Raw genomic sequence first — 18222 nt, forward strand, 5'->3', positions numbered from 1 at the left:
TTATGAATAAAAATTTATTTATTAAAATTCCACAATGACAGAGTTTCCAATGATTAAGAAATAAACCAGCATCATTTTACATCATGACGTCATGCTTCTTTAGATTGTGGATCAATTATAATTATGTACATCTTTAATTTCAAGAGATTATAGTGCAGCAATCAGTAATTTTAAAGGCCATTATTATCCAGTTTGAGCAGAGTGGAGGTACACTTATCAAACAAAACTTCAGAATTTGATTTGATAAATAGCCCCAGAAAGTAATTTGACTGTTTTGCCTCTGTGCATGTTTGTACCAGAAAAACTATTTGTACTTGTGGACTTTATATGCAATTGGCACATAAACTAAGCCTACCCATTACGTTCTGGTGTTATTTTTCTTTTCTTTTTTTACTCTTAGGCTGTTAAACACAACTGAGTCTATAGGTGAAAAATTAACACTATCTTTTAAATATAAATTTAAAGAAATAGTCAGTTACAATCCATTATTCTCACATGTCTAAAAGATAGAATTGTGATATTGCTAAGTTGGTTAATTTACACAGTCTACATTTATGACACCTTTCTTTCAAATAGGCTAAACTTTTTTTTAAATGTAGTAGCTCTGTTCCAATCTTACCCACCAAAGTGCCTAAAATGCACACTTGTAATACTGTATTACTTTACAGTGTGTTTTCTCTAACACGGAAGTTTGTATTACTTAACCTCTTAAACCATATTTCCACTGGTTAATCCTGGCGTGTTTTGTATCATGAAGGTAGTTAGCTTCTTATGAGGGTATATTGCCATGGTAAATTGTACTGTTGTTGAGCAGGATATGTTCCAAATTCCAGCTCTAAGCATTCATTTGAATTCAATTTTTATATTTATTCTTTACATGCTCTCAAACAGCTAATAACAATCCAGGCAGCAGAATAAAACCTAAAACTCTCTTTTAAAAAATAATGAAATGTACAAGCTGATAACCAGCTAATAACCAGGTTAGTGGATGAATCCAGATTACAAAAAGACACCCTGGATATGTTCAACTCTCTTCATAGAACAGGCCCAGATTACAAAAACAAAACATGTCAATATTAAGACAGAGAAACTATGTACAAGATGCAAAACTACCACAAGGAGCTGAACACATCTACACAGACAGGATGACTATAAAGAGACAAATATGGCAACAAAAACATGATGTTGTGGGCCTTTTAAAACTTAAGGGCTTTTTTTTCTTGTATCCATCCCAAACTGACGCACTTATACAAAGCACTTATATTATACTATATTTCACAAAGCACGTATATATGAACATCTTACTAATATATTACCATATTAATTACAAAAATTACTAGAACACAGTAAATCTTTACAAATGTGGTCCTTCAGTATTAAATGATGAGCTTGTACAGTTAATTGTGGTTCTGGTTTGAAATGCTGTATAAAGTAAACATTTCTTTTTGTTACTGTTGTTCTGAATGGTTCTTCTTTGCAGTGGAAAACAATGGCTACATTACACCGTGGGCAAACCAACCCTGTTATTTCTCTCAATTTGTTTAATATTTCCCTTAATAATACTGTATGTACCACTCAATACTAGCTAAAGCTACCACTAAAAGATGCTGAAGTAAACCTTCAGAAGTCTGTGGAAAGCTCTCCAATTAAAGTAACTCATCTGTTACATTAACTACAAGCCAAACACACCTAACAGTGTTTAATTATAATGTGTACAGTGTCCTAAATGTATGTGTAAATACATGTTCAGAAATGATCTCATGATTTAGCGTTTGATTGAGAAATATATATTGATTGATGATTTAGATATTTTGTTTAACTTCCCTCACAAGCTTAACTCACAGACTACAGGGCTGAACCCCCCCCCCAGCGATAATTCCCTTGAGAGGGGGTAGATGCCAAAAATAGAGCTCAAAATGAATCAGATGTATACAAAAACATCTTTTTTGCTGATTCAAAGTGACCAGTAGAATCAGCTATCATGGGTTGTTTAGCAATTAGTCAGGTAAACTTCAAGTTTTAATCAGTGAAAAGTTCTATAAAGATAAAGAAAGCTGCAGATTCAGCTGTGACTCCCAAATTCAGCCTGGTTTTAAGTCACTTCGTAATAAAATTACAACAAATGTATGCATGTGTGTATCATGAATTCATACATACTGAACGCAGTGGAAGAAGTGGAGGTAATTTAGCCCCGATGGGATGACATAGCTAACTAGTAACAAAGATCAGAACTGTGTCCTCTCAGCTGTGGGTGTCCTCACTGTAGCCTTCCATCACCACTGCTGCGTGGATATTGCATCAGAACATCTGCCGGTGGAATAACTTCAACCTTGTATCTCACTTTCTTGGACTGAAGGATGCTGTAGCTGTTATCAAAACACAGCACATCTGCACAAAGCAAAGGATACAGTCACTAACAGCTAAGAAAAGCTATCATCCTGTAAACGCATAAAATACTTTATTGATCCCACAAGGGAAATCACCGCGTTACAGCTACACTTCTAAATCACTCTATAAATGTGACAGGTTGTGTTTTAATAAGAATTTTGTTGATTCTGAATATGTGAACACCCTATAGCATCCAAAGAAGAGCTAGCCTTTTGCTACATTCTCTGTCCAGATGATCCCTCACTGCTTTCACATAAAGGTCATACTGGATTAGCGAGAGCCTTCACTGTATTATGACTGTAAGACACTCACTGTTGTACCTCTGTCCTGATATCAATGACAATTTAAACCAAAATTTCACATCTGGAGTCATCACTACATAACATTTATTGGCACTTGATTTTCAGTCCAGTTTTTATGTAATTTGGTATACCTCAACTTCTCATCTGCTGTAGGTAATTTTTTTTAGGTCTGCCACATTTTCTTTTGTCCTCCACTTGACAGTTTCCTCACATTTTCTAAGGACCCACTGCATACAATGTTGAGATATGCCAAGTTTTTGGCCAATAGCTCTTTGGGAATCACCTTGTTAGTGCAAAAGTACTATTGTATGCCTATTAAACTGTTATCTTTGGTGGTTTGAAAGGCAGTCTGACATTTAGCTAAGGAAAAGGGAATAAATTATGTGCTTTGTGTTTTTACAACAGGCTGCTAGTAACGAGGTACGTAAAGTTACAATTTAAAATTGAATTTAAGTTATCCGTTATGTCCATTGAGTTAGGAGCCTTGAATATGCTTAAATGATTCACATGTCAATTGTTAAAGTGCCTCAACAAACAAACAAAAAGGATTCCTATATAAACGGTCTTTGAATAGAGTTTGAAAGATCTTTAGAAAGCTGGAGGACTGTTGCTCAAGTCCACTTAAAGAAAAAATAACAAGAAAGTCTGGCGCATTGGAAGCAAAATGAAATGAGCAATTTTCATTGTTACAGACTAATTTTGCAGACATTACTGCAAAAGTACCTGTACACACAGCTGTGAGTTACTTACAGACTCCGGGCTCAGGACAGGTGAGGCAGCTATCTTCAGGGACCAAGTGTGCATTGTAGCGCTCACTGGGTAGAACTTGCTGCATGTCAGCTATCTTCTGTTGGCTGCCCTCTTTAGTCCTCTTGTACACTCCAAACCCAATATCTGCTCCATCACTGGCAAACTGCCACCTGACAAGCAATAAAGAATTCATCATGAGTGGCAGCTTTAGTATTTTTTTTTAATTTAATTTAATTTTAAAGTCTATATCACTAAATCACCACAAACACACACTACAAGTCAGTGATTCATTGTTCTCAGAACACAGAATAAACCTGCTGTACCTCAGGAGGCTGCTGGCTGCAGGAACATCAAACTCCAGCTGGATGACAGAGCCACGGCTGATGGTCACACTTTTGTTATACTGAACCTTCACTGAATCCTGCACATAGTAGGACTTGGGAACTGTACCACCAAAATTGATCTGCAACCACAATACACAAAAACACGCATCACTTTAGTCTCCAATTTTAGAGGAACAGCATTGTATTTAATCAGTCTTTCCCTCTGTTCTCACCATGGTTCTGCAGTGGGGGTCTCCATCTGGGTCAGTCAGAGTTCCTCCATACACCACTGGAAGCTGATCTGGGTCAATATGTTCACGTAGCACTTCTTGCCAGTTACCTGTAAACACAATATTGTAATTTAAAACTTTTTAGTTTAATAAGACTGCTTTGTTTCATGACCTTAGTTCCTTTATAGGTTGACATTCGTGTAGATGAAAAGAGTAAAATTATAAACTCTAAATAGTAAATATAAGAAAGACTGCATATTGACCATAGGGGTCAGGTGCAATGTGTGCCAGGTAGCACAGAAGCCCTGGTGGATCGATCCCCAGCTACCAAAATTGGGACATGGGATGTCAACTCTCTGGCGGGGAAGGAGCCCACCAGAGATTCGTCCCAGCTCATCCTCATGAGATATAGTTGGGCTCACCTCAACGCACGGCTTGGGCTCTAGAACCAGTCTCCTGGAGCCGGGATGGACTCTGTGTTAGTCTAGAGTTGCCCTGGGTGAGAGGCATAATTGGGAGGAATGGCCTCCTGGATCTGAACCCAAGCTGTGTTTTATTGTTGGATTTCTGTGCAAACCACAGTTTCTCCAAAACAAAAACCATGTTTTAGCATAAGTTAAAACATGGTGGTCCACATGGCACCAGGAAGCTCTAGGCAGTAGGTCGATGATCGATTTCATAATTGTATCACCAGACCTGTGGTCATTCAGTCCTTATAGAAACATTGCAAGAGCTTGGTCCGCATAGCCAGCGATAAGTTCATGATGATCTCCGCCAGGGCTGCCCTTTGTCATCCATTCTGTTTGTAATTTTTATGGACAGAATTTCTAGACGTAGCCAAGTAATGGAAGGCTTTCACATGGGTGGTCTCAGAATCCCGTTTCTGCTTTTTGCAAGTACTTTGTTACTTCAGCATGCTAATGTTAGCATCAAGATCAAGTAAAGACTCAGAAAACACTGGGATAAAGAAAAGTTGTCTTACTTCCTAAAACAATGATCTTGCGCCGTGTTTCCTCACACAGAAAGTGTTTGATCAGGTTGTAGGCCACAGGAAACATTTTGGGCGCTGCAGCAAAAGATACAAATTATCAACCAAAATTCTGAAACAGAACGTGGAAATCAAATATGCAGACAAATGGTCTTATGTACCTTTGATGAGAAACACCCTCTTCAAGCCTTCAGGATAGTTGTCTTCAAACATGGCGAGGATCTACATGGCCGAAAGCAGTAATGACACATAGATGTTTCGTGTGTATGAGTGGGTGATTGTTACAAAAGCTGATAACAAACCTCTCCATAGGTCTCAATAGCAGGTTTCCAAATGTGCTTCAATCCAAGTCCTTCACAGTCATAGATTAGAGTGATGGATTCAATGTACTTCCCCAACTGAGAGAGAGACACAGTAACATTAGAAGAGACGAGCAGAGAGGAGTGGAAAGGGAAGAACAGAGAACTCCTGGCTGACCTTTTCAGACTGTTTTTGACATTCCTGCCGTAGCATCTCTGTGTTTTGGATCTTAGTCTTCAGGAAGTCCTGTTTGGTGGCTGACATCAGCAGACCTTTAGGATCTAGAGGGCCAATCACATCGTACCAGACTGGACTTCCCTCACGGTCATAGCCACACATCCCTCCAGATACATACTTCTCAATCACCTGAGAGATGGATTCATAAAGAAAAAAATGTGACCTTCAAAAACTAAAGAGTCTGAAAGACTGCTCATTTAACAACAGTCCCCTTCATCCTCAGTTCAGACTACTTTTTCACAAATATTAGCTAAAAAGAAAATGCAGTAGGTTACCTCTGGAGGTTTCCAGTCAGATAGGATGGTGTCTACTTTCATCTGTTCCCTAAACACCACATGCTGCAGAGGTCGAAGACAACAAGGCTGGGTAAGTTAAAGACTAAAGCTTACAAAAACCAGGCAAACACAGAGTAATGTGTTTCCCCACAAATGCTCCAGCTGTCAAAGACACTCTATAGCTATTATTCTAGAAATGATTTCATGTTTTGAAATGGAAGAAGCTTTTTTCATGCTTTACTTTATTTTCTGTTTCATATACACAGTATATACTGTTACAATGGTTGGCTGCTTATATTAAATATGTCTAGAATTTCAGACAAAGAGTCCATTAAGTAACCTCTGTGAGCCCAATGCTCTGCCCTCAGACTGTTCTAAACATTCTGCTTTCACTAAGTTTTTCCACTCTTGGATTTGTTTGATGTCAGTGAGAGCAGATATCACTAATATGATCATCTCAACTACACAGTTCTGGTGGTGTATTTCATAAGCCCAACTCACCTGTGCCTTTATCACTTTATCACTCAGCCAATCACAATGAGGATTATTTTAAACTGTGAATTCTGAAAAGATATATAGCTGGAAATATGTGCACTAGGTTCCCTAAAACTATAGGCATAAAGTCTGATCCATTAATTCCATGAATTTACTTTACTATACATTGTCCTATATTACTTTGTCCTTGAACATGAAAAGAGTCACTAACTAAATTCCCTAGAAAGAGGGCCACAAATCAAACACTGGATTAATCTTTAACATTGCACTGTGTTATATAAACTCGTCATTTTATGTAATATCTAAAAGGTAAATACAGTTTTAATGGATTTAATACATTTAGTACAGAGATTTGAAAAGCAGCACCAGGTAGAAATACGTGTTGGGTGTTAGTTGGGTACTTGAAGAGCAAACAGGCTCTCACCGTCTGAACAACACAGAGCTTACCTTCCTGATCATGCTTTCAGCTTTGTGAACATTGAAGCTACGGGCTGGAAAAAAGAAAAGAAAAAAATCCCACATTAGACACATACAATCAAACTGACAACGCCACTTCTGTAACACTGAAATGCCAGGTTACTGTGAGACACTATGAGAAGACACCATCTTCTGGGAAAATAAAATACCTATTTTAACTAAGAACAAAGAAAATACATTTCTTCCTTTATAGTTTTTTTTTTTTTTTAATTTGGTTTGTGGTTGCCAGTTTATTACTTTTTAAATGGAAAACTATAGGACACCTGAAAAGAAATCTTTCTTCACCCTCCCCTTTTTTCTCAAACATCTCAACAAATCACCACCAAAAGATAAAGAAAAAAATGTTTTCAAAAAGAATCCTTAAAAAGTTAGCCATGATACTATCCAAGCAATATTAAACATTTTAATACAAATAATTAGCCCTTTAAGTAGATTGATCATGATTGCATACAGAAGAGGAAAGTAAACTTAAAAGACCATCAACAATATCTGATGATCATAAAACAGAAACCTTATGATACTTTTTTTTTTTTTTACTCAAGCAAAGAGACTGGCCAAGGTTAACACAAATATTGAACTGCAGACACAGAGACCCCGTTTATCTGAGTCCCTCTGAACTATGGACCTTTAAACAGCTGAGTGAACAGACAGGGCCCTGCATTATTGATCAGAGCATAAATCACCTAAGTCACTGATTCAAAATGCCGTAACAGTATCTCCAACCAAGAAAACACTGTTTCTGAGCATTTGTGCTCTCTGTTCAGAAAGATCTGAAATAGTCAGAGCTGACTTTTGCTAGAAAAGTGTCTTCTTTCAAACATTTTACCCTATTATTAGCTTCAACAGGGAAATTAATTGGTGTTGTGTGTCTTTTAGTTAGTTTCTTTGTCAGATTATTTTAAAAATTATAATAAAAAAAGGTAACAATGTGACTTTTGGACGCAATCCTAATCAACAAATTCACCAAAGATTTATTTACCATTTTTGAAATACATATCAAATTGAAATAAGCAAAATTGTGAGACATTTTCTTGAGGTTGTCAAGAACATATCACAGGCTTTCAGATCCAGATGTTCTCCTGGATTCAGGGAATCAATTCATGCGTGGTGTGGAGTGAGGGAATTTAGACCTTGATGGTAATATGCAGTGTCAGACTGCGGTTGTTGTAGAACTGGGCCCTATTTCAGGAAGCCGGTTTAGTGCAAACTCTGAGTAAGTATACCCTGAGTTAACGAAAACTGGGTTTTCGGTTTCACAAAGCGAGTTTAGATTAATTCTGAGTGATTCACTATGACGACACACTCTGTGAAGCTAACCTGCCCCCTAGCAGGTTTACTTCAACTAACCCTGACTTTCTCCGCCTCTTTGTCGGAAACCTGACAGTAGGAAGTGTCAGACATGGCGTGCTCCTTCCTTGAAGAGCCAGTAGATGTTGAAGCCCAAATTCTCCGCAGAGCTCTCCGCCGGGAGAGAGTGATTAGAGCACGTTTGGACATTTTATCATTTCCTGATGATTTTCTGTGTGAACGTTACCGTTTTTCAGCACAATCTACAATTCATTTGAATAACATCCTCAGGCCTAATATTGCTCATGTGACACATCGCGGACATTCTCTCAGTTCTGTACATATTATTTGTATTGCACTTCGGTTTTTTGCAAACGGGAGCTTTCTGTATAATATTGGTGACGCTGAGCACGTTTCCAAGGCTACCGTCTGTCGGGCAGTCAGGAATGTTACAGTTGCACTGAAACGTCTCCTGTACTCATTTGTGGTGTTCCCCGGTCATAGACCCACAAGATTTATCAAAGAGGGATTCCACAAAATTGCAGGTATCAGGATGAACGAAACTTAATTCATGATGTGGTGATACTTGAACTACTACTTAAATTTTACATTTATTCTCACGGTTCCCAGGCGTGATTGGCTGTATAGATGGCACTCACATTCCAATCATTGCTCCTTCAGTAAATGAAGGAGACTATGTGAACAGGAAGTCTTTCCACAGCATTAATGTACAGGTACATAGTTCCCTGTAGCATTTCAAACTAACAAATTATTTCATTATAGTAATGGATGCTAATTTGTGTTCTCTGCACTGTGAAGATCATATGTGATGCTGCCAACATTATCACAAATGTGGAAGCCAACTGCTCAGCCTCTGTGAGTGGTGGTGGTGGAAAACAAACATTTACACTGAGAATGGCATTGACTCCATGTTCATTCTCTTTAAACTGTCAGACAAAACTGATAGGTAAGAAATCAATTATTAACTGAAAGACGACTAAGGCTTTCATAAATAACCTGATTAAAAACAAACAAACAAAGGGTATTGTTGTTACTACACCGCAATTTAGTAGAGAGTGTTATGCCATATATGCCACTTTATATCTCACATAAAAATAGTATATCACAACTTTTTTGGAAGGTAAGCTTATCTAACTAAATGCTAAAACATTACATAAGACAACAGGTCACATGTAAAGATGGCAGCCAGTAGGTCATTAGCCTAGCGGAAAGAGAGGCAACAGATGGCATGACTGAGTTCACAGGGTTTTTTTTCAAGGGGGGGGGGGGGCTGTTTCCCTGAATGCATCATAATGCATCATCCTGCTCTGGTTCAAGTATAAAATATATGGTTAACTTTTTGAAGCAGACACAGAACAGATGCAAGTAGTCAAAAGCAGGACAGTTAATTACTGATTTCTTGTCTTTACATCATCAAATACCAACTAAAGCACAGGAGAAAAGCACAGGAGAAAACTGAGCAGCAGAGAACTCAGGCTGAGATTTTTCACTGTCAGCATCTTGGTGTTTAAACTCAGTCATGATTAAAGTTGAGTGGATCTTACTGAGAAACAGAGGGACACTGCAAGCCCAATGGTCAGTTTCACTGTGCTTTATCCTCCCTTTGAACTAAAAGTAAACATCATGATGTGTTCAGTAAGCCACTGAAACCACAAACTGTTTACTGAGGTCACAGATCACAAGAGTTGATGAGTCAATAGCTTAGACTTTTTTGAGTCTGACTCAGTAATGGCTCACTGCTGGCCATTAGAAAGAGTCCAGGTTTATCCATGCCCATATTTTATATACATCATGTAGCCTGTCTGTGCTAAGAAGCTGGAGGAGACATGTTCTATCGGAAAGTCTTTTCAAGTTTGAGCATCATGTTTCAGTTAAAGAGTGCAACAGTGAGCAGTGAGTCTTTTCCAGCTTTTATCAGTACAAGAAATTTAAAATGCAGTTCTGTTAAAAACACAAGTGTCTTCGGGACAACATGTTTCATGTCTGTTTTTCTGGGCAGTTTTTCCCTCTTGAGCTGCATGGAATGGAGGGTAAACAAAAGAGTGACATTTGTAGCTACAGCATGTAAATGCACTTCATTTTAATACATGTTTTCCATCAGATTACAGGAAATAAAAAACATTTCAGTCTTTGATACAAACTGAACCCATGCTTCAAATATGTAGGTTAAAAAGGTTTTTTGTTTTTTGTCTGTCTTATTTTGATTTTTTGGGTAGTTTATACCCATTGGGAGTATGTGAGCAGGTTTAAATATCTTTTATTACACGTGCCATGCAGTTAATCCCGATTTAACTACAAATCAGACAATATGCTACATCTATCAGCTGTTTAATCTAAACATTAGTAGGCAAAAGAACATGTAAGCTTTCTTTTTTATTCCCCAAAAATGAAACATCTGAGCACTTGTTCAACAACAAATGAATTCCCTCTGTAAACCCCCCCTCTCTGTGCTTTATCACTGAAGTAAATGCTTAATAATTAATTAATTTAGTATTTATAAGTATACAAACGTTTACATTCATTCTGCAGTGCTTCTTGGTGTTTGGGTACCAGGAGCTACAGGCTGTTTAACACATGGAACAAGTTACTCATCAACAGAAACTAATGTCACATGCAAACCACAGAATAATATGTCAGATTAGAAGTTTTCAGAGTGAATGCAGAGTGAATGAGGTCAAATTTCAGGTTGATTTTTACATCAATCTGAAATTTAGATTCAAAATGTAGAAACAGAAAATGTGAAAATTAACAGTTTGACTGAAATAAATATGACCCAATCAACTGCAATGTACAAAAAAATCTAAAATGATTATATGTGCCATATGTGAAAACTGCACATATGGCACATTTTCATTGACTATTCATGCAAATAAATACATTCAGAATTTATCCTGATACATTTCTATGATAGAAGGGTCCTCTTTTGTTTGAGCCAACACTAACCATGATTCAGTAATATTAATTTGACAGGTTATTCGATAAACTGGCTTTCCAAAGAATGGAAAGTCAGTTAATGCAGCCAGAAAAGGTTGTTTTTTGTTTTTTTTAAAAACAACAACAACAATGTTTTCTGATGTATATCAGCTCTTCCTGCAGCTGCTCTGCTTGTATGGAAAGAATAGATGGGGATAAAAATCATCACCATTCATTAAACCTTAATAACTGGAAACACAAGTTAGCATAATAAAACTGAAGTTACTTCTAATTTCTGATTTATTACACTTTACATAATCAGTTGCGATAATTGAATTTACTCGAGTACTGTATGAGGTAGGTATATTTCCACATTTAAATTATGTTTACTTCATTTACTCCACTTCCTTTATATAAAATCTTTAATTATTTTTTGTATGTTAGTAAAGCCCCTAGGGATCCCAGGGGCTATGTTGTCTGGGGGCTTTTGCCCCCTGGTAGGGTCTCCCATGGCAAATTGGCCCTGGGTGAGGGACCAGACAAAGAGCGATTCATAAGACCCTTATGAAAAGGACACCGAGGGAACAGTTTACCCTGCCCGGGATAGGGTCACCGGGGCCTCGCCCTGGAGCCAGGCCCGGGGAGGGTGCCCGAGGGCGAGCGTCTGGTGGCCGGGCCTTAGTCCATGGGGCCCGGCCGGGCACAGCCCGAAGAGGAGACATGGGCCCATCCTCCCGCAGGCCCACCACCCGCAGGAGGCGCCATAGGGGTCGGGTGCATTGTGTGCTGGGTGGCGGCCAGGAGCGGAGGCCCTGGCGGACTGACCCCCGGCTGCCAAGACTGGCAATAGGGACATGGAATGTCACCTCTCTGGTGGGGAAGGAGCCTGAGTTAGTGCGTGAGGTTGAGAGGTACCGGCTAGATATAGTCGGGCTCACCTCTACACATGGCTTGGGCTCTGGAACCAGTCTCCTGGAGAGGGGCTGGACTCTGTCTCTGTCTGGAGTTGCCCCTGGTGAGAGGCGGCGGGCTGGGGTGGGTATCCTAATATCCCCTCGGCTTGCTGCCAGTACGTTGGGGTTTTTCCCGGTGGATGAGAGGGTTTGTTCCCTGCGCCTTAGGGTCGGGGAACGGGTCCTGACTGTCATCTGTGCTTATGCGCCGAATGGCAGTTCAGAGTACCCAGCCTTCTTAGAGTCCCTGGGGGGGGGGGGGGGGGGTGTGCTGGAGGGTGCTCCACCTGGAGACTCTGTTGTCCTGCTGGGAGACTTCAATGCTCACGTGGGTAACGACAGCAAGACCTGGAGGGGCGTGATTGGGAGGAACGGCCTCCCTGATCTGAACCCGAGCGGTGCTCTGTTATTGGACTTCTGTGCTAATCACAGTTTGGCCATAACGAACACCCTGTTCGAACATAGGAATGTCCATAAGTGCACGTGGCACCAGGACGCTCTAGGCCGTAGGTCGATGATCGATTTTGTAATCGTATCAGCAGATCTGCGACCATATGTTCTGGACACTCGGGTAAAGAGAGGGGCTGAGCTGTCAACTGATCACCACCTGGTGGTGAGTTGGATCAGGTGGCGGGGGAAGACGCTGGACAGACCTGGTGCACCTAAACGCGTAGTGAGGGTGTGCTGGGAACGTCTAGCAGAGGCCCCAGTCCGCAAGATCTTCAACGCACACCTCCGGCAGAGCTTCAACAGCATTCCGAGGGAGGCTGGGGACATTGAGTCCGAATGGACCATGTTCAGCGTCTCCATTGCCGAAGCTGCTGCATTGAGCTGCGGCCGCAAGGTGGTTGGTGCCTGCTGTGGTGGTAATCCCCGAACCAAATGGTGGACACCAGAGGTGAAGGGAGCCACTAGGCTGAAGAAGGAGTCCTATCGGGCTTGGTTAGCCTGTGGGACTCCGGAGGCAGCCGACAGGTATCGACAGGCCAAGCGGAATGCGGCTCGGACAGTGCCGCATTCCGCTTGGCCACGCCTCTGCAATGTTGCGTGGAGATCAGGGGCAGTACCTGTGGACTGGCAGACCGGGGTGGTGGTCCCCATCTTTAAGAAAGGGGACCGGAGGGTGTGTTCCAACTACAGGGGGATCACACTCCTCAGCCTCCCTGGGAAAGTCTATGCCAGGGTGCTGGAAAGGAGAGTTCGTCCGTTAGTCGAACCTCGGATACAGGAGGAACAATGCGGTTTTCGTCCTGGTCGCGGAACACTGGACCAGCTCTTTATCCTCTCCAGGATACTTGAGGGTGCATGGGAGTTTGCCCAACCAGTCTACATGTGTTTTGTGGACTTGGAGAAGGCATTCGACCGTGTCCCTCGGGGTGTCCTGTGGGAGGTGTTGCGGGAATATGGGGTGTCTGGCCCATTGCTACGGGCCATTCGATCCCTATACAACCGTTGCAAGAGCTTGGTTCGCATTGCCGGCAATAAGTCGGACTCGTTCCCGGTGGGTGATGGGCTGCCCCAGGGCTGCCCTTTGTCTCCGGTTCTGTTCATAATTTTTATGGACAGGATTTCTAGGCGCAGCCAAGTGGCGGAGGGCTTTCGCTTTGGTGGCCTCAGAATCTCATCTCTGATTTTTGCAGATGATGTGGTTCTGTTGGCTTCATCGGGTGAGGGCCTCCAGCTCGCACTGGAACAGTTCGCAGCCGAGTGTGAAGCAGCGGGAATGAGGATCAGCACCTCCAAATCTGAGGCCATGGTTCTCAGCCGGAAAAGGGTGGAGTGCCCACTCCGGGTCGGGGATGAGTTCCTGCCCCAAGTGGAGGAGTTCAAGTATCTCGGGGTCTTGTTCGCGAGTGATGGGAGAAGGGAGCCGGAGATCGACAGACGGATTGGGGCTGCAGCTGCAGTAATGCGGACGCTGCACCGGTCCGTCGTGGTGAAGAGGGAGCTGAGTGTAAAAGCGAAGCTCTCAATTTACCGGTCAATCTACGTCCCTACCCTCACCTATGGCCACGAGCTATGGGTAGTGACCGAAAGAACGAGATCGCGGATACAAGCGGCAGAAATGAGCTTCCTCCAAAGGGTGGCTGGCCTCTCCCTTAGAGATAGGGTGAGAAGTTCGGCCATTCGGGAGGGGCTCAGAGTAGAGCAGCTGCTGCTCCACATCGAAAGGAGCCAGCTGAGGTGGTTCGGGCATCTGACAAGGATGCCCCCTGGGCGCCTCCTGGGTGAGGTGTTCCAGGCATGTCCCACCGGGAGGAGGCCCCGGGGCAGACCCAGGACACGCTGGAGAGATTATATCTCTCGGCTGGCCTGGGAACGCCTTGGTATTCCCCCAGATAAGCTGGAGGAGGTGGCTGGGGAGAGGGAGGTCTGGGCCTCTTTGCTTAGGCTGCTGCCCCCGCGACCCGGCCCCGGACAAAGCGGATGAAGATGGATGGATGGATGGATGGTAAACTTCCTTCCAAGTATAAGCCCATGTGAAAATACTATGTTTCTTTATCTCCAGTCAGGTTTGATTTCTTTTTAGGTCTCACTGGACCCTTAAACACAGCATCAGATAGAAGCAATTCCAATGCTATTCAGAGAAAGGGAGGCCTTCTCCCTCATTCTAAGCTCACATGTTTAATGCATTACTCAATGACTTTTATTTCACTGGCAGTGGAAATTAACAAGAAGACTGATTTAAAACCACCTTATTAAAAGTCTGGAGTCCTTATACCACGCACTTCAGATTCAGATCGTTTAGTAAAATGACACAATAAACTTACTACGTAAAAGGTTTTGCCCCTCTTGTGTTAGAGGCATGAAATTTAATATAATGCAGTATTCCCTCCCCCCCAAAAAAGAAAAGAAAAACTCAAATTTGTAGGCAATAATAGATAATCAACATGAACGCATAGGTTATATTTATGAGATCAGTCCCTTGAAAGAAGTATTCTGCCGATACTGAACCCTCCATCTCTGGTATGGCTACACTCTTGCACTGAAACTGGATTTAGTTTCATGTTCGGAACAGGTTTGTTTGTTTATTCCTACTCAACTGCTTTAAATATCAGAGTTTACCAGAGACTGAAGGTAGCCTCAGGCATTATAAGGCTGCCAGTATACTTGTAGAGTATAATGGCAGCCATGAAAAGTTCGTGGTATACCACAAGCTTTCATTCTGTGCAAAAATATCCCCTGTTACTGAAATCTTCTAATTTATAGCATTATTAGTTGTTTAGCCTCTATATGAGGGTCTTTAACAGCTTTTATGCCTGTTAGCTGCCACAAGTACTGATACAGGAAATCTTTAATATGTCACCCAATAGTCCTTACAATACAACATGTCTGGGTAGCAGAGAATCATCTTTTCGCTCACTGTTACAGCAGAGAACAGATGCAAACACAATGCTCTGGCCTCTGTTACGCTGGGCCATCTGATATGTGCTGTTTATATTCATTAAGCCGTTTGAAATCAGATTTTTCCTTTGTTGATTTTTGAAACATTTTACTTTGTTATTTAATAAATAATTTCATATTTGCATCCGACTTCATCCTTATTTTATTTGAGTCAATTTACTTTGGTTTACGTTTCGTTTTTAACTTTTATTGACCCTCATACCTTTCCACTTATTTTGTTATATGTTTGTTGTGTTTCACTCAACGTTAAGTATCTTATCTTTCTTATCTTAAGATAGTTACAGCTTCTCAACACACCTGAACAGTGAGAATGCACACTTCGTATCAGGGTTGGAGTCTGATAAGTAATTGGATTGACAAAGTCATTCTTGTAGTAGGGCAGAAGAATAAATTAACAGTAAGTGGCAATATTTAAGCACTTTCATTGAAATATTTTGTAAATACACAGAACACTAACATATATGAAATATGTGTCAAAGTAAAACCGATTTATTAAACATATGGCAGCCTCTTTAAAAGAGAGACTGGCATACATTTAGTGTACTGAATCGAAGATCTCTCCTTTCCACGTGATTTTTTGTTGTTAATTGTCACTCATCTTTTCCAGCTGGTTCTGTTTTTTTTACATTCGTCTTTAGTCACTCTAGACTTGGGTGATTGTTGCTATAAACAGGTGGTTTCAGTGTGTATTGTACATAAATGCAAGTCTCACCTCTGAGCCAGCGCAGGAGGTAGTGATCATGCTGCGCAGGCAAGCTTGGAAGGATGTCCTGAATCCTCTCCCGAAACTGGAAGTGAGAGAACCAGAGAGAAGACAAAGTTATTTTATTATTTAAGGAACAGTTTTACATTTGCAAAATTAGACTTGGTCGCTTTATTGCAAAGTAAGAGAGGTTTGATACCACTCTCATGTCTGTACATAACAGTGTGCAATCACAGGCAATCAAATATATGTTGGTCATACAAATATATGAAACTACAACCAGGAGATACCCAACTTATAATAAAGACTGTTAATGGCCCAAAAAGTACTAACTTGGCCTCATCAGTTCAAGCTACAAAATGATTTTTTAAATTTATTTGTAGTTTCAATTTATTCAAAAAGAGAATAGTTAAACTTTCCTCTAGGCTTAACCCACCACCCTAAATTTATGTTACAAGACAAGACATTAACATAAAGTGGTGTGTTTCGTTGTGTGGAAAAAAAAAAGATACACCCCAGTAAACTCACAGCATAATATCAACCAATTTTGATGAGACCAAAGACCAGTGTCAATGAGTTACTGCATATGACACTACCTCAAGCCCACAGATACAACAATTTGATAGATAAGAACAATTAAACCATTCAACTGAACATATATATCTGCATAACGTTAATTGTAAATGTCTTACCTCGGCTAAAATCTCAGCCTGCTTTGGGCTCAGGTCTCCTATTCGTCCACTCATCTCTGTGACCTTGTGTGTTTAATGGAAGCAGCCTATGTGAATGAACAGCACTTGGGGGAAATTGAGATAGAATAGTAAAAAAGCCACACCCCCTCACACACACACCGACCCATCCCTACACAGAGATCTGCCCACACACCAAACACTCACACAAATAGGTGGACTTTCATCTTTTAGCTTAAAGATCTGTTTATATTTTGTCACCTTGTGAAACCTGATTACAGGGGAGGCATTCAAAAAGGCTCACATTACTGCACAATGAGCAACCCCCAAATAATCCTGTCACTTAATTATACAGGGCATGCCCATTTACCAGTGTAATCCTTTTAATGTTGCTACTTTGATTTGCTTCATACACTGCTGGGTAGCTTGTACATTTCCCCCAGGGATCAATAAAATTTGATAATACGCCATGTTTTTAATGATAATCATTAAAAATTATACAAACTTAATTAAATAATTAAGTTTGTATAATTATGTAATAATTATGTAATATGTTATAATGCAATAAAAGTAACAGAGATAAAATGCTTTTATTCTATAGCTACCTTCAAGAAAAAGTGCAAAAAACCCCACCAGTTTAAGGCTAGTGCAGACTGAATGCGCTTCTATTCTATTAACCAAGTCTGCCTTTTTTATTGTTGTTATTTGGCATGTGTTATGTCATCGGACAGTATTGTCTCATTTATACTGTGTAGTTTTATGTGATCTATAAGTGTAATTTGGGAGTTTTGCTAAAATGCTTTAGATTTTGTTGACCATCACATTGTGCTCAATCGACTGAGATACTGTGTGTACAGGGGTTTGGCTTTTGCGGTGGTTTTATTTATCTAAATGACCCTTTTCTGTGGCTGCTTCCAAGTAAAGCTCCTCTTCCACTTCTCCCTATGGTGTACCTCAAGGTTCTGTTTTGAGGTCTTAAAGGTCTCTGTTATATCTGAATCTCTTCAGCTGATACTTGCTTGTTTGTTCTCAACTGAATGAAGTTAAAACAGAAGTCATTGTTTTTCCCCCTGACAGATTTGTGGGCAGGGATGGAATGACTAATAGGGAGAGTCGGGTGAATACCCGATAAACTAATTCACTTTCACCTCGCTTTTGGGCCAGTTCAGTAAGGCCCATAAGTGCAACTCTTCCAAGTGCTCACTTATCACACCATTGCTAATTAAGTTACACCAAATCCCCATTAACTTTGGAGTTCACTTTAATATTGGGGCTTTGAATTTTAGAGCTTTGTATAGACATGCAGCAGTGTACATTGGAAAACTTTTACATATATACATCCCCAGCATATGATCAGGGCCTGGCTGTGCAGCATACAACAGTGGCGAGTCTGTGGGCCTGACTCTGTGAAGCAAGTGGAAACTCCAGTTAAATATTTTATTATTTTTTTTTTTTTAACTTTCAGAAAGATAACAGGCAGGTTGAG

General features: G+C 40.7%; 1 protein-coding gene across 1 annotated transcript; it reads right to left on the bottom strand.

Annotated features, from left to right (window-relative positions):
* Positions 1–50: 50 nt before the first annotated feature.
* On the bottom strand, positions 51–16879 carry LOC309711259 (SEC14-like protein 2). Its single transcript, XM_082541455.1, has 12 exons — positions 16740–16879; positions 16057–16132; positions 6736–6779; positions 5794–5856; positions 5459–5647; positions 5284–5379; positions 5143–5203; positions 4976–5059; positions 3997–4103; positions 3764–3903; positions 3441–3610; positions 51–2388 (listed from the first exon to the last, which is right to left on the bottom strand). The coding sequence occupies exons 1-12, from the start codon at positions 16791–16793 to the stop codon at positions 2258–2260; spliced, it is 1215 nt and encodes a 404-aa protein (XP_082397581.1). The 5' UTR covers positions 16794–16879; the 3' UTR covers positions 51–2257.
* Positions 16880–18222: the final 1343 nt, after the last annotated feature.

Source organism: Aulonocara stuartgranti (assembly GCF_965226115.1).
Source record: "Aulonocara stuartgranti genome assembly, chromosome: 7".
Lineage (NCBI taxonomy): Eukaryota > Metazoa > Chordata > Actinopteri > Cichliformes > Cichlidae > Aulonocara > Aulonocara stuartgranti.